General features: G+C 44.6%; 1 protein-coding gene across 1 annotated transcript in view; it reads left to right on the top strand.

Moving 5' to 3' along the window:
• Positions 1-24718, top strand: part of dnah6 (dynein, axonemal, heavy chain 6) — a 475651-nt gene that overhangs the window by 426488 nt on the left and 24445 nt on the right. The window contains exon 73 of the mRNA XM_067983622.1: positions 12699-12884. Within this exon, the coding sequence (XP_067839723.1) occupies positions 12699-12884 (186 nt within the window). The remainder of the gene's footprint in view (positions 1-12698; positions 12885-24718) is intronic.

Below are 24718 nucleotides of genomic sequence, written 5' to 3'. Positions count from 1 at the left end.
AAAACCTTAAAATGCCCAGTGTTCTATGCTCATGCAGATCAGTGGCCTCTGTGAAGAGCTGCCTTCCACCAATGGCATCTGTGGAACTGCAGGGGAGCAACAGTTGGCACTCATATCAGTGCCATTTTGTAGCTCTGCTCAATTGCAGTAGACATCAACTCACTTAGCTCACAGCAACTGCAGATGTACTGGGTACTGGGGAGGCTCCATCTGAGTTTGTTGCAGATACAAGAGGCTGCATCCTCTGTGGCTCACCTGTCGGTTAAGCACCATCCATTACTGCTACTCCCTCAACTAGGTGAGAACTTGGTAGTAGGGTGTATCTAAAACCAATGCAGAGAAATTCACGACACAAGGGGCAAACATGGCCACAAAAACATATAACACATGAACATGCACTACTTTTAAAATTAATTCACTTTCAATACAACTTGCCAAATGTCAATATTTCACCATACGGAAAAACTGTCAGCTATCTAACAGTGAAACAAAAAACATGAACAATATGCAGCAAGAAATTAAACAGGATCACAAATAGCAAATCTGTGAATTTACATATGTGCAAAGGAAAAAAAATAGTGCCCGATTGCAGGTGTCACTGTAAGATTTGGACAACGCTTGCAGTGGCTGGTATAGTACAGATTTGAACTAAGATGTATGTGGTAGGCTGCATGGTGATACAGGGCTTCAGCCACCTTCTCGATGAAGTAATAGAGAAAAGTAGCAAATTCCTGAGGTTTCTTCTGAGACGACCTGGAGGAGCTTAAGTCTCACCATGCTTTATATGTGAAATATGTGTTATATGCTGTCATCAGCCATATGTGGGCTTCCAGTCTCTCCATCTCCGATTGAGAGGACCACCAGTGTGCCACTTATCTCCATTGACTCCTCCTCCGCTTCACTAATTCCACAATCTGTGGAGGGGCACCGCCAGTCCTCGCCCTCTCTCTTGCTTTTTGCGCTCTATTCTACAAAGAGCAACAGAACAGATCTGTGAGTGACTGAAGGTCCTGTATTCACCCAATGGATGTAGTGCATTGGGTAAGGCTGACTATCATACAGTTGCATCACATTGCATAAAGATTGGGGTGAGTGACAATGTTGGGTTCATAAATTGAGAGGTGAGCAAGTGGATGGAATGTGAAGGATGGTCTCTGGTGACACTTAAGTGAGTGTGAGGAGTATTATGATGGAGTATGCTTGCCAAAACAGAGTGATGAAGGGGGGGATGGGTTCAACAGAATGTGGGTGAATGTGCATATGTACTCACTTTTCCAGACCTGCTCAGATCATTGAATCGCTGCCTGCACTGCAGCCAAAACCAGGGCGCTGTGCTTCTGCTTGTTACCTCTTGTACTACCTCCAGCCAAGCCTTTTTGGTGACAGAACCAGGTTTCTTCCTGCCAACCCTTGGAAAAATAACCTCCCTCCTGGCTCTCACTGCAGCGAGTAGTACTTCTAGGGAGGCATCACTAAATCTAGGTGCTGCCTTTGCTCTCCTCGACTCCATTTCTCTTTTCTCCTTCAAAATCCATTGTTGAACTGGCCCTTTAAATAATGCAGTTCCGATCGCATCATCCGGGTGCGCAGTAGCCCGCTCCGCAGCTGGGAGACTTGAAAAGATAATTGACTGTAATCGAGATGCTCACTTTGCTTCCAGGTTCCCCACATGCAAATCCATGCACCGGCTGAGTTCCCATCTCAATGTTAAAATCCAGGCCTACATTTTTCCAGATACTAAACCAGCTATTTTGTCAACTTCTTTGCTCTGTTGAGATTCCCTCAGTGGCCCATAAGTATTGTTGATTGCGCCTTGTGGCACTTTAATTAATTTTTCCATGGTTTTTTAATGACGCTGTAAAATTGAATAATGCAGTTCTTACAGTGGACTTTATCACAGCTGTTATAAATTTCATTTCTCCAGTAGCATAATTGATTTTAATTTCAATAAAACAATATGCTACTTTGTGAGCTCACCGCAAGATCAGTTACATTATCTTAATAAATGGACAAATTAACTCACTCGACTGCATATGTGGTACAGCTGAGACTGGGAACACACATTTAAGTGAATCACTGGGGAGAAGATACTGTTATGATTAGGACTTCCTCCTAACACTTGTAACTTATGTTTACAGCACAAAAAAAATGGCCTTGAAATTCGGCCCCCACAACTCCTGTTTTATGGGGACTAAACAGCCTCCTAAACTTCCAATATGGCAGGCGGAAGTGCATGCTCATTATGAGCCAGAAGTGCACCACCCGCCCTATTGGTAAAGGCAAAACAATCGTTGTGCAGTGCCCACGCTTGAAACAGGCATCAGATGCTTTGCATAAGCAAATAGGGGGCTAACGCCAGTTTAAGACATCCATTGCCAGTTTTGTTTGCCCTGAGGTGCTGGCTGCACTCAGGAAACCAAGCCTAAAGGCCATCCCTAAAGGGGCCACCTGTTAGGCTGCAACCAAGATGGTACCCCGGCCACCAATCATGCCCCCCCCCCCACTTTGGCCACGGATCATCCTCCCCCCCCCCCCCCCCCCCACCCCAACCACCGCTACCTCCTGACCCAGATCCCCCCCTTCCTCACTTACCTGAGAGCCGCTGCTAACGCCCCAGCCGCCCGATTCTGATCTTGAAACAAGCTTCACCAAGCAAACTGCCTCTTGCTCTCCGCAGCTCATCAGCTTCATGGAAATGTGGTCCGAAGCCCAATATTATAGGCTCCTCAGCATCACCATTCAGGCACAGGTATTGGTCCCTGCCGCCCACGCACCCAAAAATTTGTTCCTCTGAATTTCTAGACCATTTACTTTGTAGCAGATCAACATCTTCGATGAACTGAAATTTGCAATCTTATGTGTGACATGAATGGGATAGCATAGCATAGGACTAACAATGGAAAGGAAAATCGGGTGGGGTTTATAATGGGCGGCCGATCTGATATTATCCATTTTACACCCCGACCAAAGTTGCAGGTTCAGCTCATACTGTTTCAAAACAGTAAAAAGCCCAGAATTTTCAGCAGTTTCAATATCTTTTCACCTGTATCTCTGAGGAATCATTACATAGTAAAGATTTCCATGGAGTTCCCCCTAGCCACTTCCACTGTAAATATGCTGTGTGATACATGGAACTGAAATGTCTCTGGAAAAACCCACAGCTCTTGTAGTTTTCTGGGAGCCCAAAGTTAGGTTACCTTTGAAGATCAAGTGTATTCCCCACAGTAGGATGTCACTCCTGATGTTAAGTGAGGTGTGGACAGCATTCTTCTGGCCATTTGCTGATTTTGTTTGCTTTTGACACCTGACTGCCAGTGAAGACATTCACAATGTCTGAAGGGCACTGGCTGGAATTTAGAAATTAAACATTTATTACCCTTCAAGGAATCAATATTGAATTCTCCCTTTTGAACAAAGCAACGGTATCCTGGCTGACTTACGTATCAAACAAGCTGCCTGCCTTCATGTAAACAGCCTATCTCTCGTAGACAGTCTCAGAACAAAGAATCCACAGCCCTCATGACACACTCCCACCGTAACTCTGACGGGAGTGTGCGAAAAGGCCGGAAATTATGCCAGGTCCCAGCCTTGCATTTGGGTTTCCATGGACCATGTAAGGGATAGCGCGGGCACCCACCCAGTGGCATAACACGAGCAGGATCAAGGGTGGGGCTTACATTGCCAATACCAATCTGCCGAATGGAGATGGTGGGCCCCATCTGGGGGTCCAGGCTGGGATTATGACCTGAACTGCTGAAGAAAAAGGATTGTATATTTATAAATTGTTAAAAGCAGTTATCTCATAAAGCGAGCCACTGAGGGCAGTTAAACGTTCTTTCCGGAGTAGGAAGAAAGCTGCACCACCCTTTGTGTGAAAAAGTGCCTCCTGATTTTATGTCTGAATGGCCTAGCTCTAATTTTAAGATTCTGCCCCTTTGTTCCAGATTCCTCCACTGGAAGAAATAGTTTTGAATCCTTTTATCATTTTAAGCACCTCAATTAGATCACCCCTCAACTTTCTAAACTTAAAGGAATACAAGCCATATTTATACAACCTTATTCATAATTTAACCCTTTAAGCCCTGGTATCATTCTGATGAATCTGCACTGTACTCCTTCAAGGCTGATATATCGTTCCTAAGGTGTGATGCCCAAAACTGTACACAGTACTCCAGGTGAGGTCTCACCAATGTCCTCTACAATTGTAGTAAGACTTCCTTACTCTTGTACTCCAACCACCTTGCAATAAAGGCCAACATGCCATTTTCCTTCCTAATTGCTTGCTGTACCTGCATACTAACCTTTTGTATTTACGAGGACATCCAAGTCTTTCTGAACATCAACATTTAATAGTTTCTCACCATTTAAAAAATATTCTGTTTTTCTATTCTTCCTACCAAAGTGAATAACCTCACATTTTCCCATATTATACTCCATTTGCTACCTTCTTGCCCACTCACTTAACCTGTCTATATCCCTTTGCAGACTCTTTGTGTCCTCCTCACAGCTTACTTTCCCACCTAGCTTTGTATCGTCAGCAAATTTGGATACATTATACCTTTTGTACCTGTACATTAGCTTTTAGTGATTTGTGTAAATGGACACCTAAATCCCTTTGCTCCTGTACAGCTCCTATTCTCTCACCATTAAGAAAATATGTCGATATGTTTTTCTCAGATCCAAAATCAATGACCTCACACTTCCCCACATTGAACTCCATCTGCCATGGTTTTTCCCTCTCACTTAGTCTGTCTCTGTCACTTTTTATCTTCCCACTCCCATCCACACAATTTACTGTGCCTCCTAACTTAGTGTCATATGCAAATTTGGATATACAACACTCTGTTCCTTCTTCCAAGTCATTAATATATATGGTGACAAGCTGAGGCCCCACTTTAAATCCACTTATCACATCCCACCAAGTGGTTTTCCCCAGGGATCTGTGTCCCACAAAGTAGAAGGTTGTGCTCACACAATGAGTTCTCAATCCTAGCTATGCCGTTGGAGCAAGAGGTGACAAGTGGTGGTCAGACCAAGGAGTGAGAGTTACTAGTGGCCATGTCGTATTGGCAAGTTACAGAGTGTACTTAGCAGAGTAAGAAAAAGCGCTCATTTATTGTGCACCTTCTTTACAGAGGTATGGTACGTGGGATAGGGAGACATGAAAGAGGACCTGGGAGAAAATACAAATTCTTAAATAATTTAAAAAAACAACTGAAGTACATATTCAGAAGACGAAACAACTAAAGCATAAATCAGTCAATCAAGATAAGCCTGTTTGTGACAGTAAAGAGCAGTAGCTGAAATCTATAGCATATAAACAATGGTACAGAACCTCCACATCTGCTGACTTTTTTATAGTTGTTTCGTTATTTCTATGGTGTTTACTCTGAATGTGACAAAACAAAAATCTGGGGGCTGAACATATGTGGCCATTTCCATGGACTGCTGTCGTAACTCTGGGCTCAGAAATAGATCAGGATCAGGTTAGAATGGGTTCCAACCTATGCTGGGATTTCCTGGTCAGCTTTGTAAGGGGCAGAGCCTCTGTCTGACAAGGCCACTGAAACAGAAAGGCCAGGATTCCCCAAGCTGGGAGTTCCCTCTTCCCCGCCTATGTGGGACCCGGCATATGTCTGGAGTCTGGTACACCCAGTGAAATGAGGTGAACCAAGGTCCAGAATGACCGAAGTCGGTCTTACCAATTGTGAGGGGGGGGGGAGGATGGGGGTGGTCCAGGCCAGGTAAGAGGCCTCAACTCCCAAAGATGAGGGCAGGCTTGCACAGGGGTTTCCAGCAGCACGAGGCTGGCAGAAGCCAGAGATGTGCCCTTTGTGGTACAGGCTCCTGCCAGCCCCATGATATTGAGGTGCCCTTCCATTGACCCCGCGATCCTGACATAACTGTTTGGATAGCGGCTCACAAATTTCCATGCCCTTGATTCTGCAAACTTTGGATGGTAAAACTAGTCCAACAAGTTATGTTGACTAAATTTGTGTAGACCCTATGTAGAGTGTTTTTCCCCTCACTTACATTGGCCATTTTGAGGAGGTTGGAAGAAGGAATCTAACACTGAGAAAGCTGGAAAATAACGAGCCACAAATAATTTTTTTCTCGCATTTTCACTTAGCAGGAAGGTTAATAAAATTTTTAACATGAATTTATATACAGCACAATTAAAAGCACTTTACAGGTCTCTAGTAATAAACCACCTCAAGCTCCAAGCACCTGCTTAGTTTCAAGTGGCAAATAAACATCATTTGCCCACGGACATGTTTCTTAGAGAATTTGCTACCCCAAAGCTTGAGAATGCCCCTAATATACCTCCACTTGATGGCTCTTTCATAATTAAAACTGAAATGTAGAGCAGGAAAACTGCATTAACAATGAATTAGGGCATTTGTTATGTTTGGCGTTGAAGTACGTAAAGCTAGGTCCAAATTGCTAACGTCAGGAAAAAAAAGGAAAAAAAATGATATCTGTAAATCCAATTTTAGAGTTTAAAAAGTTTCTTTTCACATAATTTCTGTTATGCTTGTGCCTCTGACTGTGCTTCGTCATGCCTGCCAATCATACTGATCTTCAACAGAATGGAAAGGAGGTCAGAGAAAGGTCCTTGCTCTCCAGCAGAGTTGGAAGAAGTGTAAAATATAGTATAATATAATCAGCAGAGACATCAAATTATAGCTTATGTTGGGTCTGAAGCAATCATTGTGTTTTACTGAAAGAATGACCTTATGAAATGATTTAGATTTACCTGTAATTTTAAACTTAAAAGTAATACTTTTTAGGTTCAGTATTTTCTTGGCGAGAATAAGCTGTCAGTACAAATATTTTGATTGATTTCAAGCTGAAAATTCTCAGAATAAATACTAAAATCTCTAATAATGGGTAGAACAGTGTGGGAAAAATATTTGCATCCTTCAAAGTCTGCATACTAGTATGACAACGCTAAAAAAAAATCACACTTTGCAGGATGACCTTCAGGACAGTGGGGAAATAGGATAGCTATTTTAGAAACAAAATCACGGAGGGAATTTAAAATATTTTTATTGAATAATGATTTGTAAAAACTGTATAAATACTGGCTTGTTAAGACGGTTACCCAAAGGTTAAAAGATATTGATTGAAGGTTTTAAATGGAGCTCATAAATGTTTTATTATACAACATTGAGCTTCACATTTTGATTTCTGTACCTTCCTGCTGCTGCCATGCTTCCTCCCTGTTCTGAGAGGGAGGAAAGGCTGACAAGTGGTATATTCAGCATGTCATGGCAATTGTAGTAGTGAGTATACTGTACATCATGTATGGCAATACCCCATCCAAAATATTTAGATTTTTGACATATCATTTGGCAAATTTCCAGTATTTTAGAATAGACATGTGATAGAATAAACCCCACTGGACAGGACTGAGAACTGTAAACACATGCTGTGGTAACCTATTATCAACAAAATAATAGCCCGGATTTTAGGCAGGAAATCAGGAATCGGGCAAGTGGACACTGAGGTGGTCAGTAAACCGTCCCGACCTCGGCAGCATAAGCCCGGGTAATTTTAACTCCCGGGCCTCATCTGCATGCTGCCGATCAGTTTCACGTCCAAAATCGGTGGCGAGTGGCTGCTGGCCAGCGGGCAGGAGCGCAATGGCAGGTAGCAGGAGGACGCTGCTGGGAACCGAAGGAACAAAATAAAAAGGCTTATTTTTGGGGACCTCTTCTGGCCTCGACTCCTCTTCCCACTAGGCGGACCTGGCGAGAAAGACACAACCACTTTCCCGCTCAAGCCCATGGTTAAAGTAGCAATCGGGTTCCGATCTGCATGCCTGAAGAAGGACCCCAAGGGTATCCTTCTCGCTTGATCAGGAGGGTAGGTTAAAATCTAACCTGCAGGATCGGTGGAGAGTTTGGATAAATGTGTTCCACGGGCTGGTCTGGTTTCCACTGAAAGGGCAGGGTTAAAATCACTCCTAATATATCTGTTTCTGGTGGGTATGAGGAAGGATGGCTTGTTTGCCACTCTAGGGCACTCTCCCCAGAATATAGCAGGGCAACATGCCCCATGGAGGATGAGGTAGCCACACTTTAATACTACAATCAATGCAAACTCTACTGAAATGAGGACAGGCACAATTTCCTGGTGCTCTCACATGGAATGTGCTGTGTAATCAGACTACTGATATAAAATAAGCAAACACAGACAGGCATGTTCTGGGATTACAAAGTCTCTGTTTAAGGATGTGGAGATGCCGGTGATGGACTGGGGTTGACAATTGTAAACAATTTTACAACACCAAGTTATAGTCCAGCAATTTTATTTTAAATTCACAAGCTTTCGGAGGCTTCCTCCTTCGTCAGGTGAACGATGTGAAAATGTCGTTTAAGGAGGCAGGAGCATAGTTGCTGAATATATGGAAGTGGACTTGATCTTTGGGTTTGGGTTTGTAACAGCTGGATTGTTCAATGATTATTTTCTTGGCATTTTGTTTATTTTTGGAGGTTTTTGCTCCATATTTGTGCCTGCAAGATTTATCATTGCTTTAATCAAAATTCAAGAGATGAGAATTCCCCTTATTTAGTGTTTATTGGAGGAAGAAAAAGAGGATGAATGGAGGATTGCAAGGCTAGTATGATTACACCAGAGATGGACTACCTGCACCTATCCTTATGGACACGTCAATGCCTATAGATCCATGCATGCTTACCCAGAAACATCTGATGTGGAGATGCCGGTGATGGACTGGGGTGGACAAATGTAAGGAATCTTACAACACCAGGTTATAGTCCAACAGTTTTATTTGAAAATCACAAGCTTTCGGAGATTATCTCCTTCGTCACCAGACGAAGGAGATAATCTCCGAAAGCTTGTGATTTTCAAATAAAACTGTTGGACTATAACCTGGTGTTGTAAGATTAGAAACATCTGAAGAAAACTGCCTTCATAAGCTGAGCTTTACCTGGGAGGCAGTGACAGAATTGTATTGTGTTCTTGAAGCTGACCTACAGATAAGCTCCACCACAGGAACCAGACAGTGAGTGGCTGTCAAAGTCATCACAGCCCTGAATTTTTCTATCTAAGCTATCACAGATGACTTCAGCAACATGTCAATCAGCAGTGAACAGATGTATCAAGCAGGTCACCGATGTGTTGTTGATCAGGGCAAAAGAACTTCATTACATTCCCCCTGAAACCCAGCAACAGAATGTGAGGACCTTGATTTTTTGTTTTGCATTGCAGGATTCCCCAATGTACAAGGTGTAATTGTGGGAACCTTTAATTCAGATAGTCAGTAACCAGTGACAGAGGATCATGTAACTGAATGCCCACTTTCCAGGTGATAGTCATAATGCCTTCCTCTTGAGACAACCCTCTCTGCCTGGGCTATCTGATGGAAACCTCTATCAGTGATGGCTTTTAGAAGATCAAACTAACCTCTTCAGGCCTGGCTCATGGCACTATTCATATATCATATCATGACAGCCGTGAAAAGCAGTGGAACAGAGATACAAGGGCTAAGCAGCTGCCAGGATCATTAACAAATACACTGTTGACATCTTGAAACAGTACTTCAGATGCCATGACAGATCAGGGTACCCCAAGATTATTGTAATCTGCTGCATGCTCCATAATTTTGCCACCCAGAAAGGATTAACAATGAAGTAGATGGTGGCAGCAAGAGGAGAACTGTGAGCATCCTGGGTTGGTTGTGACCATGATCCTCTAGCTTCAGGGGCTTCAGATGTAACTGTAACAGGTGGAACCACATGCACCAACACCATAGTTCCAGCACCTGCACGCCCTCAAGCAGTTGCTTAATCTTTTGTGGGATCTTGAGAGGAAGCCACATCATCAAACGACCAATGGCACTGGACATTGCAGCTGGAGACCTGGTGGGCAGTGTGAGAACAGTCATAGGGTGTCTTTAATCCCTCTACAGGTCAGCCTTGGCTCACTGGTACCACTCTCGCCTCTGATTCAGAAGGTTGTGGGTTCAAGGCCCACTCCATAGACTTGAGCATAAAATCTAGGCTGATACTTCAGTACAGTACTGATAGAGTGCTGCATTGTCAGAAGTCCCATCTTTCAGACGAGATGTTAAAATAAGGCCCTGTTTACCCTCTCGGGTGGATGTAAAAGACCCTGTGGCACTATCGGAAGATGAGCAGGGAAGTTCTCCAGGTATCCTGGCCAATATTTAATCTTCAACCAATACCACCAGAATCTGGTCATTGATCTCATTACTGTTTGTGGGACCTTGCTGTGTGCAAATTATCTGCTACATTTCTCCACATTACAACAGTGACTACACTTCAAAAGTGCTTTGTTAGTTGTGAATTGCAACTGGGGATGGATAATAAATATTGTCTTGCCAGTGTCCCAAGAACAAAAATGTTGCCTGTATGTTGTTGTAAAACCCCGGAAAACATTTTGTCAACAAGGCTGCTACCAGTCTCGGGAGCCTGAGACTTAATCTGAAAGACTTAATTAGAACTTAAATTATTGGGTTGGGCTTTGTTGACCTTCATTTGCAAATACGTTGGCTTCAGTCCATGTCAATCACCATAAGCTCCCGCTCTTTTTTGGCTGTAGAATGTGGGTAAGGATGCTTCCATTTCGAATCTAATAAACACTAACGCATATTGGAGCTGGGTGGGGATGGGGGGTGGGGGGTGGGGGGACGCGGGAAATAGAATGTGACGGTGCACAACATTTTTTTTTATAATTCATAGCGAGACTGGCCATACAGAGATTGTGTTTGTTGGTCCTGCCCCCTCCTTCTCTGCTGTTCATTGATGATAAACAGTACCTGATTAAAGCTGCTATTAGATGAAGTCAAGATCACATGATTTGTTTTGTGTAAGATCAGCAATACAACGTAAAAGATGAACTATGGAATGTTATCTGAGATAACTTTCACAGGGTTTTGATGTAAATTATTATATTGAAAAATGTTATTTTAGCAAATGCAGCAAATTACATGTATGACAAATGAAGCTTTGTCCTTTCACCTGACGAAGGGGATAATCTCCGAAAGCTTGTGATTTTAAAATAAAATTGTTGGACTATAACCTGGTGTTGTAAGATTGTTTACATCTTTCAAAGTTTGGCAGTGTTTAATTTTTAGATGTTTTACAGTGTATTCTAAATGGTTGCAACAATTGCGTTCCTTTAATTTGTTTCTCAAAGAGAATTCAAAAATAGCAGAATGGCAACTTTTGTAAAAGATTAACATTATTCAAATTCAGAGGCAGGATCTCAATAAAAGTCCGAAACTTAAACATGCTCATTTATGCTGAACCTTTAAATAGTATTAAGTGTTCTTGCAGAGCCATTCAGTAAAGAATGAAAAATACAAATTAAGGTTTTCTTTAGTTTTATGCTATTTGGTCCTTACAATATGGCTATTTGGTATTGTTGGTAATAACCGCTTTTGAAAAGAATAATAATTTATACAATTTCCACTCAAAATGTTGTATTTTATACTACCAACCATTAAAAAAACATGGAAGGAACTGAAAGGCAAAATATTAATGTTTAAAGTTGTGTTTAGAAAAACTAGGGAGCTTTAAAGAAGTTTGTGTGCTTTCGTTTATGTAATGTAAGTCAGATAAATGCAGGTTTCACTATATCCGTGACTTTTTTCTGATTTGATATTGTAGCTGCTGGTGATGGTTATTTTTAAATTTCTTCTTGGAATGTGGATGATGCTGACAAGGCACGTTAATTTCCCATCCCTAGTTCCCCTGAGACAATGCTGGTGGGCCTTCTCTTTCAACCACTGCAGTCCTGGTGTTATAACATTGGGGTTTTAGAGGAAATTTCGGGGCATTGACCCAACAGCAAAGAAGGAACGGCAGTATATATCTAAGTCAGAATCATACGTGACTTGGAAGGGAACGCAGAAGTGACCATATTTTCACTACGTTGCTGCTCTTGTCCTTCACAGTGATAGAGGTTGCAGGGGAGGGAAGATGCTGCTGAAGTAGCCTAGACTCCTAATCTGTCACCCCACCTCCTAAGCCCAGGGTATTACTTGTCACATTGGATCTGTGCCCACTTTATGCTGCCTCAGGATTTATGATTTTGCTAAATGAATGAAGCAGGGCCAACACCCTGCAACAGGCACAGGCCTAGCATTCCCATGTTAAACGAGGTGGAAGGTGGCATTCCTGGCTCTCCAACCTCACTTTCCTCCCACTACAACCAAGGGGCACCCATTTCCAATGGTGCCCAAGGAAGCTGACACTGGGCCTTGTGCAGAGACACCTCTCAGATTCGAGGGATTCAAAGGGCCAAGCAGCAAGGTGAAGAGCACACTAATGGTGAATTTCAAACTTCCTTTTCAGGGACCCAGCGAAGAGTGTTGGGGTCTTCTGGTTGTGGTTCTCTCAGATTTTCAGCTGCATCCCTGATTCTGCCCTCGATTCACGGCACGAGTACTTACCAGGAGCTAGACCTGATCTGGGGGTGCATCTGGACCATGCTAATGCCCAGATCCTGAATCCTGGTGCATATTGTGCTGGACAGGCGGGGCGTACTTCTGATGTTTTCTACCTGTCCTGGACCCATGCAAGGGAGTGGGGAATATCTGGGCCATTGCCTATTTAACCACAGGGTTGATGCAAGATTTATGGTAACATCCATAATTGTGATGGGATTACAAAAATGATTGACCATTTGTTCTTCTGTCCTCACAGAACTCTTTAGTTACTCTGAACAAGGCCATTGCTGGATTTGTGGTAATGTCTGAAGAGATGGAAATGATGTACAGCAGCTTCATAAACAACCATGTTCCATCTCTGTGGGCTGATGCAGCTTATCCATCACTCAAACCCTTGGGAGGATGGGTGAAAGACTTCGTATTGAGAACGGAGTTTATAGAGGTGAGACATAATACAATAGGCCATAATTTGCTGTAGCGGAGCATTTAATGGCGTCTGCCATTAGTCAGACTTGTCCTTGCACGTTTAGGTTTTTAAAACCTTTGCATGGCAAGTTGCTGAAAGTGCGAGCTGATAACGTCGCAGCGAGGGAAACAGGACATCTGGGACCTGAGTGAACAGGGCAAGCAACTGTGTATCTACTTAACCAATCAGATTGAAGGATTGTGAAATTAACAGCGCGGGAACTAAATTAGAATTCAATGTTAAATCAGGTACAGAAAAAGAAATAAAGAGAGGGAAAGAAAGATTGGATTATGAGAGAGAGAAAAAAGAGGCAGAAAGGAAAAGTAAAAAAAAAATTAAAATTTTAAATTTGACATTTTTAAAATCTCCGACATTTAAAACCTGAAAGAATAAGACTCCACACTTGTAATAGTTAATTTTCCGTGCCATGAAGTTGACTGGCAGTAATTATCACGTCGTTAAAAGGGTATTTAGACTGAAATGGACAAGACTTAACTTTCTGTGGTGAGTTTTGTTCGTATCTATTGCGCAGATACAGCAACTTCACGCCATTTAATGCATTTCAATGGTAAGGCAGACAGTGAGATGCCTTTTTCGCGAAGCTAATGACAGAGTGGCGCATCTCAGACAGCAATTTTTGGATTTCCGCATTTAACTGCGCATTTGCCCCTCAGCTGAAGTTGCTGTACCGTTTACGCATAAATAACGGCGAGCGCTATTAGCCTCACTCTTATTTTGACAGCAAATTCTGTCCCAATATCAATCCTCAAATAACAACTCACTATATTTGTGGTTATGAAAATCTGGCACCATTTATAGCTTGTGAGCACATAGGAAGATGACTGATGTCTGGCACTAAAGAGAGCTTACTTAGGTTTGGGGAACTAAGAGTGATGTGCTACTTTTTAATTACTTTCTATGATAACTAGGCACTTGTATCAACTTTTCTCAGAATGAAATATAATTGACTTTGTTTACATGTGAACAATTAAGTAACCCATTAAAACACTAGGGTGAAAATTATCTCATTTTAATATCTTTCTCTACCTTCTACTTAGGAGTTTCTATTATATTCCCCAGTTGAGGTGGTAGGGCAGGCGATCTACTTCCAGTTTCTACCATTACTACTCTTTACCTGGTCACACAAGATGCTTGACTCAGTTGGTGACACTCTCACATTTCAGTCAAAAGGTTGTGGGTTCAAGTCCCACTCCAGAGATTTGAGCACATAATCTAGGCTGACACTCCAGTGCAGTACTGAGGGAGTGCTGTGCTGTTGCAGGTGCTGTCTTTTGGATGAGATGTTAAACTGAGGCCCCATCTGCCCTCTCAGGGGGACGTAAAAGGTCCCATGGCACTATTCAAAGAAAAGTAGAGGCTATCTCCTGGTGTCCTGGCCAATATATATCCCTCAACGAGCGTCACTACGATAGATGAAGGGTGAAATTGGTCTACACCAGTAGTACAAAATGTTGTCATAGCGAATCGGAAGCCCATTTTACATCACGCCTTGATTTCTTTTCCAGTAACATCAATAGAAAATAAAATTGAGTGCAGAGTAAAATGGACTGCCAATTCACCTTGAGCCTGTTTTGTGCTACAGACGCAGACCAATTTTATGCCTACTATCCGGTGATTATGTCATTGTCATTTGTAGGACATTATCATGCACAAATTGGCTGCTGCGTTTCCCCTCATTACAAAAGTGACTACAGTTCAAAACTTAATTGGCTGTAAAGCACTTTGGGATGTCCTGAGGTCATGAAAGGTGCTATATAAATGCAAGTTATTTCTCTTTCTTTCCAAGAGTAGCCAGAATGACTCATCTCAGTTTTTTCCTCTCTCTCTGTTGGAGGGAGTATTAACTGTACCTGGCACCATTCCCTGTTAGCTTGGCTGAGATGAGGAGCTCTTGGCTATGAACCAATACCTGTCAGAGCACCAGATCACCACACTAGTCCCAATAAAGGATATTTACAATGGTAAATTCTGTGCACTGCTCTGATAAAGATAGGCATTATGAACCTACCTATCTCCAAAAGCCTAGTGAACGAGCTATAGTTTCTGACACCAGGGACTCTATTTTCGTACCCGCGATTGGGTGCGTTCGTGGCGGGGGGGGGGCTGCGAAAATCGGGGATTCCCGGGGCGGGTCCGGAGCCCGGCTCCAACCCGCCCCATTTCCGGGTTCCCTAGTGACGCGTTCACATGCGCGCGCAGCCGGCGGGGTGCCACTGAAAGTACTTGAACAGGTACTTCAGGTTGTTTGCAGACCTGATTGACCTGATATTTTAGGAGGGATCGGATTTTGCAATTAACTGAGACTGTTTCCCGTACTGGGGGAAACGCTCCCAGTTGAAATGGACGTGTTGCAGCCACCAGCCTGTGGCAGCTGCAAAGGTCCATTTGACAGGTTGGTGGGGGGGGAGACCCTCACTCATTGCAGGAGGCCACTCTGTCACTTTGGACAAAGTTTGGCCTCCACCACCCTCCTCCTAACAATCAAATGCATAAACTTGCACACTTACCCTGGTGTCCAGACAACATTTACCTACCTTGTGGACCCCCTCAAACTTCCGGATGGGAGCTGCCGTAGCTGCAGTCATGACCTCCTCGGAGGGCGAACAGCATCACCAGCCTCGCCGGCCACGCCGTCCACCTCTGACACGTGGAGCTCCACAACACAGTGCTGTGACACATCCACCTGCACAGCAGGAGGGAGGGCAACCGCAGAGAGAGATGCGTCGCAGAGGGCACTACCCTCGCCACAGGGTGTACAGACTGAGGCTCAGCTTCCTGGACCTCTCTGAGCAGCAGTGCACATGGAGGCTCAGAGTCACTCGACATGTAGTCGTGGACATCTGCAGCCTCCTTGATGCCGAGCTGCTCCTGGCTGGCCCGAGCACCATCTTCTTACCTGTCGCTGTCAAAGTCACCACTGCCCTCAACAACTTCTCCTCCGCATCCTTCCAGGGTGCCACCAGGAACATCGCCGGCGTCTCTCAGTCGTCTGCTCAAAAGAGCCCTGCAAATACACCTACACCCACTCTGCAGTGACACAATGGGTGGCATCAAGTGTGCGTGTTCATGGTGAACCCCATGAAAGGGACCTATTCCACAAGCCAGTCAAGAATGGGCAAGACGTGGCAGTAGTGGTGATAATAATAATATTTATTGTGCATGTGAAACAAAACAAATATAAAATGAAAAACATGACAAATCATCAGACACCCTTGTGCATTCCCTTTGTGCTCACAAAACCTTCGCCTTGCGTTTCCGGGAACCCCTACCTGGTGCTACCCCTGTGGCTTTGGCAGAGGTAGTGGCAGGTTGCTCTTGTTCATGCCCTGACCAATGAGGTTCTTTGGGCAGACGCCCTCTGGGTTTGAGTGCCCGTGAGGGCCCCTCCAAAGACTGCTCCACCTGCACCTGTGCAGGGGCAGACTCGGCCACCTGGAGAGGGGGCAGCATTGCGGGTACTGGTTGAGAGGGGGGCAACGGGTGAGACGTGGGAGTGCTTTGAGTGGCGTCTCCACTTCCATGTCCCCTTTCACCATCATCCCTCTCGTGGCCCAGGCCCACATCACTCCTTCCACCCTGTTGGACGGCAGTTTGAAGGACTTGTGTGAGGCCTTGGAAGGCCACCTGTAAAGTATCTGTCAGCCTGTTCAAGGCGGCAGAATGTTGCTCACCCTGGATCGGAACAGCCGTTGTCAGGACCTGAATGGACTCATTGTTGAGCCGTGCTTGATGCTCGAGGGAGGCTAGCCTTTCCTCCACCGCAGATATTCCCGCACATACCCGCGACACTATCTCAGAGATGCCTTCATGTCCCTGCGACACTATCTCGGAGATACCCTCCTGTACCTGTGCCGCCATTCCCCTCATGCAGGAGTTGGACTCCTCCATCTTCTGCGCGATTGTGGAGAGTGCGCATGGCACCTGTTCCAGCACCTCGGCAATGTGCTGCCGCCCCTCGATGACTTTCCTTTTCATGGCTGGCCCCCAGGGTTCAGCATCTGGATCCAGCTGAGCAGAGCCTGGAGAAGAATGCTCCCACCGACGCGGACTCTCCATGGCTGCCCCTGCCACCAAGGTCTGCTCGTGCTCACTTGTGCATGGTGACTCACCATGTGCAAGCCCAACTAAGTGAGGACGGGGACCCACAGAGGTGTATGTATCTGTGCTGGTGGATGCATGGCTCAGATGTGACGATGGACCCTCAGAGACCAGCAGGTCCTCTGAGGAATCGCCCTCCATGCTCACGGCGCTTGCAGACGGCCCTGCAAGAGATCAGAAAGCTATATTAGGCATGTGGACAGATGTTGAGGTGCTGCAGATGCCAAGTGATGCTAAGATCATTCACTATCATGAGTGCTAAGTGTTAGCTTTCTGTCACCGGCCGCATGTGCAATCCCAGCCTCGGCATCTGCCACGGACAGGCACTCCAGCGTGCAGCTGATGTCCAACGACTGCTGCTCCGCGTCCATTAGGACCACCTGGTGTGGCGGGCCCCCTCCGGTCCGTGCCCTCTCCCGGGCATTCTGGCATCTCTTCTCCTATCAAGGCAAAACACAGAGACGTGATTGAGTGATGGTTGCATGGTGAGCCGCTGCATGCATTGGTGTGGGTGGGGTCGAGCGTGAGGGAGATGCATGGGAGGGTCCGTGTGCAACATAGCCATGAGATTGTATGAGGATTGGGTTGCGTGGTAGTGTTTGAATGGTGACAGGGGTGGTGAGTACGTGCAGGCAAGGTGAGGATGATAGTTGAGTGGATGTGAGGAGTGATGCGAGAGCGTTGTGGTGGCAGTGCAGAAGGGGTTGTGTGGTGGTGGAGGTGATGTGGAAGACAGAGTGTGGGAGAATGCGTAAGTATACTCACTTTGCCTAACCTGGTTAGATCATTAAATCTCTTCCTGCACTGGACCCAGGTTCGTGGCTCATTACTGCAGCAGATGACCTCCTCGGCCACCTCCAGCCAGGCCTTCTTCGTGGTGGAGGAAGGGCACTTCCTCCCATCAGATGGGAAAAATATTTCCCTCCTCCTCCTCACCCCATCCAGCAGCAGCTGGAGTGAGGAGTCTGAAAATCTTGGGGCAGCCTTCCCTCTGGCGTGCTCCATGGTTTAGCATTGGTTGTTTGCTGCAGGAGGAGCATTGGTGGACCGCCCCTTTAAATAGGGCTCCTCCAGCTGACAGACTTTACTGCGCATGCGCAGTCCGCCCGCCGCGCAGCTTACCAGCGGGAAACCCGGAAGCACAAGTAAGTGGCTCCAATTAGCCTGTAATTCCGTGCGGAGCACACTGATTTCACCGGGCGCGTTACCCACGCGCCCAGTCGACCCCCCGCTGAGAACCCACCGCCCTGCTAATATCGAGCCCCAGTAGTCAGTAGCTTTCAATTCTTCCAGTTATAGTCAACATGAAGCTGTCCTTTAAAACTGCTCAGAAAAATCAAGAAATGAATGTAATATATTATATATTCCAATTAGTTTTTGGTCTTTATGCATAGTATATTGTGACTGGTGTGTACATCACTGGATTACGGGTCATGAGCACACATGGAAACAAAGTGTGAAGTCCACAATTGCTGATAAATTTGGATTATTTTATCCTTGTATGCGTATGATTTTTTTGTAAGTGTTTGGGCAGGAACTTGTTGAAGAAAAACGTTAATTTTAGGGAGTAGTCTACTTGGTAAAAATAACTTTAATAAATAATGAATAATTATCCAGTTGCAGAAAGACAACATTGGGTTTCTTATACGAGTGGGTGGGAGCAAATGAGAGGCCTCCCTCTCCATAGGCATTATAGCACTGCTAACAGTCCAGCTTCAATGGCGCTGCTGCCTTTGGAGGAGTGTTCAGTCACTTGTACAAGTTAATATGTGGTTTCTCCAGCCATCAGGAAGGATTTCCAGCCAGAAATGAAATTTGTAATTGTTTATCCGTTGCTGCCATTGCATTGCCTCATTACATGAATGGGGAAGATTTCACACCTGTAGCAGTCGCAGTATACTATAGAACCATTTCAATAACAACTTGGATTTATGTAGTGGCTTTATTGTAGGAAATGTCCCACGGTGCTTTACAGAGGTGAAAAAAAGTGAATAAATGAAAATAACTGATACCAAGTCATCGTGCGATAGGTAGGAAAGGTGACTGAAAGCTAGGTCAGAGAGATGAGTGTTACGAGGTTTTAAAAGGTGGAGGTGACTGAAGGTTCTGCCATTAGTCGTGGGATGAAGGGATGGGGGATGCAGAGAAGGCTATGGTTGGTGGACCGGAGTTTGCAGAAGGGATGTAAGGCTGAAGGCAGTGGCAAAGATAGGGTGGGGCAAGGCCATGGAGAAATTTGAAGATAAGGACAAGGATGTTAAATTTAATGCATTAGGGGACAAGGGAGCAAGTGTCAGTCAGCAAAGATGGGGTGATGGGCGAGCAGGACTTAGTGATTCAGACTGAGCAAGTGGACAAGAAGGGGGTGGGGTCATTGGCAAGGCAGCAGAGATGAAAATAATTGCTTCAGTCTTCCCGATATTCATTTGGAATAAATTTGCCTCATCCATGACAGGCAATCTGATAGGCGGTTCATGGGGTTGATGGAAGGTGGATCTCCATGTTAATGTAAATATAGAAATAGACTCTCTGTCTTCAGACGCTCTCACTGAGGGGTAGTAATGTAGACGAGGAGAAGGGGAGCAAGCATAGATCCTTGGGGGACTCCAGAGGCGACCGTATGGGGTTGAGAAGAGATGCCATTGCTGGAGATGCATTGGCTGCATTGGGACAGGTAAGAGTGGAACCATGGAAGAACAGTTCCATGGAGCTCAATGGTGGAGGAGAGGCAATGGGGAAGGATGGTGTAGTCAATCATATCAAACACTGTGAAAAGATGAAGGAGGAAAAGAAAGGATAACGCACCAAGGTTACAGTCATGAGGATGTAATTTATAACTTTGGTCAGGAATGTCTTGGTGCTGTCAGCAGGATGGAAGCTGAATTGAAGCAATTCAAACAGAGTTTTGGTAGCAGTGAGCATGGAGCTGGGAGGTGGTGATATATTCAAGGACCTTACTGAGTTTGGAGAAGAGGCGGCATTGGAGAGGAGGCCAGGCTGAGGGTGGGCTTTTTGAGAAAGGAAGTGATGATAGCTTTGAATGGAAGAGGGATGGTGCCTGAACATAGGGAGCCATTAACAAGGTCAGGTAACATGGACCAGGAAGAATAGTTGAGTGAGGAAGGCATCAAGAGTGAAAGAGGTGGGTTTCATGGCAAAAAAGAACTTGGAGAGGGTGGAAGGGAGAAGGGAAAGAAACAGCGGTGTCAGAAGTAAAGTGGGTCTGAGACTGGAGTGGTCGGGAGCAAATGATAGAAAAAGGGCAAGGTGGCAGCAGAGGCATTTGCTTGGACAGCCTTAATTATACAGAGGTAGAAATTCATGAGCTCTACATCCTTGGCATTGGAGGTGAGTGTGGAAGGAGTGGAGAAAGGCAATTGAGAAGCTGGTTTGTGATGGAGAGAAGGAGCCTTAGTTTGACCTTAACCTCCTGGAGAAATAGGGGGATTTGGTTGAGGAGTGGGAGACACAATAGTTCCTATGCTTTTCTATGTTTCTAACATGGTCGCCCCGAATCAGGGCGATTAATGACTAGACCAGTTGTGTGTCTGGTGCACTCAAGTTTTCTGTCCTTGGACCTAAGGGAATGAAAAATGAGACTGTACCAGGGACAGGTAGTGATTGGAGACAGTGAGTGATTTGGTGGGAACATGAACATCGAAGATAGAGGTGAGGGAGTAGTTGAGTAGGTAAACTACAGCAGAAGAATGGAGGGCCAAATAAGGTGAAGTTGCGAATTTAAAAGTGAATTAATGAGGAAAGTTTTTGTTGAGGGAGAGTGGTGAGATTGGGAGAAGGCAAGAGGTTGCGAATAATAAGGGAGATAATGAAGTGGTCAGAGATAGCCTTGTCTGCGATAGAGAACCTGGAAGTGAAGAAGTTGCATGCGTTAAGGTTGAGGGAGTTATGGTTAGGAAACTTTACGTGAAGGATTGATTGAGATTGATTGACAAGTGGAAGGCAGGGAAGGAGATGAAACTAGTGGAGTTTAGGCATAGAAGGTGAGGAGTTATTTGGAGATGAGGCTAAGGTAAAAGAGAAGGGAGGAAACCTTATTAAGGAAGTTGGTATGAGGCTTCGGAGGGTAGTATATGATCAGGGTTTTAAGCACGAGGTGGGATGGATGTAAGAGGATGAGAAGGTGCCATGGAGCAGGAGACGAGACTGAGATGAGAACTAGCGATAAAGCTACTGCCCCATTGCACTTGAAGTACTCCTGTAATACAAAGGGAACATCATTTTAAGGGCTTCAGTCTAGTTATAGTGTACTTCTATGTTTTTGGATGGAGGAACATTGAACATCTCAAATGGTGTACATCTCCCTTTTTTGCATGGTGGGTATACATGTTTCACAAGTACCTTTTATACATTGTGGGAAGTTGTCTCCTGACAATTTTTCACATATGATTAAAAGTTCTTGATCTGTAAAAACAGAAATGTGAGGGGACTACTGAACATTTTACACAAAGTGTACAAAACAGCAGTGGAGAATTAAAATTTGACATAAAGTTGATAATACTGCATATGTATAGATGAACAATTCACTTTGTTGGTTCAGGTGTTGCAGTGTACTGGATTTTTCAATAGATGCAGATAGTTGATATGTAAGTGAGCTGCCAGTGCAATATTCTGTACATTTGATGATGTCTTGGGGTAGAGTTAAGAATCAGATATTCTTATTTCTATCACATAATGTTCTATTTATCTGAATTTCACCGATAAGAGGTGACTTAAGTATTTTGTTTTCATCCAAATTAACACTTTTTTAAATCCTCTTGCCTCTGGCCAAATCGAACAGACAGTGGGCCCTAAATTCTGATTGGTGGCTGCAAGGCCTTATTGTCCAGAAAATTATGTCTGAGTGTCTGACTATTTTCCAGCAGACGACATGAATCATTAATTTAAATGTTTAAATTTATCACTAATGGGAATCAAACAACTTTGGCAATTTTCTCTGCTAATTTTCTTCACTCTCCTTATGACCTCCCCCCCACCCTGAGGACACTGATCCTTACTGGAGGCAGTTCCATGAGGTGACAGTTACCATCTAGTACCTTACCCAAATGACCATTATTTATGAGTGAGCTTGGCAGTGTGTGTCGATAAGATATTCAACATCAGAGAGTTTCACAATCAACTAGGCCCAACCATATCCTCACCCAATAGCCACACACCCTACGTTTTCAGTGCGTATCATTGGATAGCGAAGAGGAACAGAAACTCTGGTTGAAATTACCCCTCTCTAAACCAGGGGCACTGAGGCCAGTTGTAGTGCCTCTACTGCTACCCTGCCTGCGATCAGCGAACAACACATTCTGAGGATCATTTCTGGGACCTTCCTTGTCTGCGTGGCTGAGCCACATACTGGAAGAATTCATTGAGCCGTTGAGAGAATCAGGCATTTTCTACATGCAACCATGGTTGTTGGCAGCATGAAAGTGGGTGCAGATGTTCAGCCCAGATGAAAAATTTGGAATGGATTTTTTTTTAGGATTAACAAACCTTGTCCTGGATTTTAGAGCAAAGATAGGCCCACTAGGGATAAGTTTTTAGGAAAATCTCTTTATTCCTCCAATTTTCTCACAGTCTTTCCTGAAGGTACTGACTCATTGGTATGGCTTTATGGGTGTCAGCCACTTTCCAAGACCTATCTAAATAGTCATTTCGGGTATGAGCCTAGCAGTGAATGTTGCAGGCTATGTAAGTTTGAGCCTTGCAATTAAACTCGATCCTGGTCTCACCAGGCATCTACAGATGTATATTTTCCAGCAGGGGTCACTGGATGGTGATCACAAATGGGAAGGAACCCTGAAAGGTGATCAGGAGTGGGAACCTTGGCTGATTTTCAACCTTACTATCCAAGGGTGCATGATACCAATTCTATTCATTTCCTATTCTGCATGGCTCAGTACCAGATTGTTCACTTAATCACAGAGCTTCTTGAAGAGTAAACATTGGTACAAACTTTTCAGGCTTTTTTTTTTCATTTCTGTCCTTTTTGTACAGCTAATTCTCTCTTATTTTTGGTTCCACTCACATCACACTGTAGTCTCTGGCCATTGCTCTCATGCAATGCTTCTTCTTTTGATCCAGTTGCAAAGTACTGTGCAAAAAGTTTCTTGGGGGATTTGTGCAATAGTTTGTTGTCACTCCTGCCTCTAGCTTCTACTTGCCATCTCAATTGGGGAATTACACAGGAACAAACCCAAATCACACTACCGTTATGATGCTGCACTGGAACTTATATATTTTACTTTGAAAATATATTTGATTGGCAAATGACTGACTCTTATAGACTTCACTTTACACTTTCAGTCAAATCTTGTGCAGTCTAGGTCGTTTAAGTTCTCTACTGTTAATCTCTTAAGTTACTTTCATGCTATTTCTGTGGTTTCCATTGCACTTGCAGAAAGTCACGATATTGAATTTAAGTGAAAAAGAAAAAATCTCCTAATCAGTGGATAGTTCTGGTTCAATCAGAGTCACCTAAACTAATCCCTGTGTTCTGTCTTTGAATGCACTAAACATAGCTAATGTAATGGTGATTAACTGTTTTATGAAGGAGCTGCATGGATTTTTTTTTTGTGACAAAAAGGTTTAAAGGTTATACAAGTATTGGCATTCATACATTAATCTGCCCTCCATCAGGAAGGAATGGAAACTGTAACTGCATAAGTCCAAACAAGGCCCTGCCATTCTCGCCTGCTGTGGGTTCTAAGCTTCCAGGTCAAAATCTTTCCATCAGACCATTGGTTGATGTTGTAAACCATCAAGAATAGGCATACATGTTAAAATCCACGACAGACTGCTACGGCTTCAGCTCTACTGGGGCCCTGAGAATGTATTTTGTAGAAAGGATCTAGTTAGGATTGGATTATTTATATTTAGAATACTAGATTAAAACCCTAAAGCTTTTGCTCGATTGCTTTTGAGGGTCAGGGAGAAATTGCACACAGTTCTCTCTTTTTGGAGGCTTTATCTCCAGTCATTTGCCTTCGTTAAAGGGGTTAGACTGAATGACCTCCTCTTGTTCCACTCTTCCTTATGTTTTGTGGAACAGATTTTGGTGGATACTTTCACTGGGCTCCGCCAGGCAGGAACGGGTTGGTATCGCCCCAAAAATCATGGGGAAAACTTACCGCTGTATTCCCGCTCGCAATCTGGCTGACGCCATCCTGAAAGGGGCCGACCATTGGGCGACTGGAGCGTCTGCCTGTTTCAGTTGTTGGGCCCTTCTAATATGCAAATTTGGGTCCTATGACACACAGAGGACCCCGATTGCCAGTTTGGGAGACAGCTGGACGGAGCACGCACTGTGCATTCTCCGGCCCGTTTTATCCAGTGGTACAGCTGAAGAGGACCAAAAACAGATATAAATCGTCTTTGTGGTGCCAGGAGGACCAGTTCCACACAAATAATGTGGGCCGCTGCTTCCTACCCTCATGATCGCTCCCTCTCCTCCCCCCACCCGCGCCCCCCCCCACCACCCCACACCACCCCAGAGCTACTTTACTGCCTGCCGATTGGCCTCTGGGCTGCCCAATATTGCATCCGCCTGGAGCTAGTGAGCTGCAGCAGGGCCTGCAGAGTGCCAGTGGCATGGTAATGAGGCCCGGCCCTCAAAATAGGCCAAGCCTCCTGCTGCCACTACTGTGCGGCCAGCCATCAGACGCTGCCAGTCAGCCATTGAA

The sequence above is a fragment of the Heptranchias perlo genome, chromosome 4, assembly GCF_035084215.1.
Source record: "Heptranchias perlo isolate sHepPer1 chromosome 4, sHepPer1.hap1, whole genome shotgun sequence".
Lineage (NCBI taxonomy): Eukaryota > Metazoa > Chordata > Chondrichthyes > Hexanchiformes > Hexanchidae > Heptranchias > Heptranchias perlo.
This window is presented reverse-complemented; position numbering and strand designations above follow the sequence as displayed.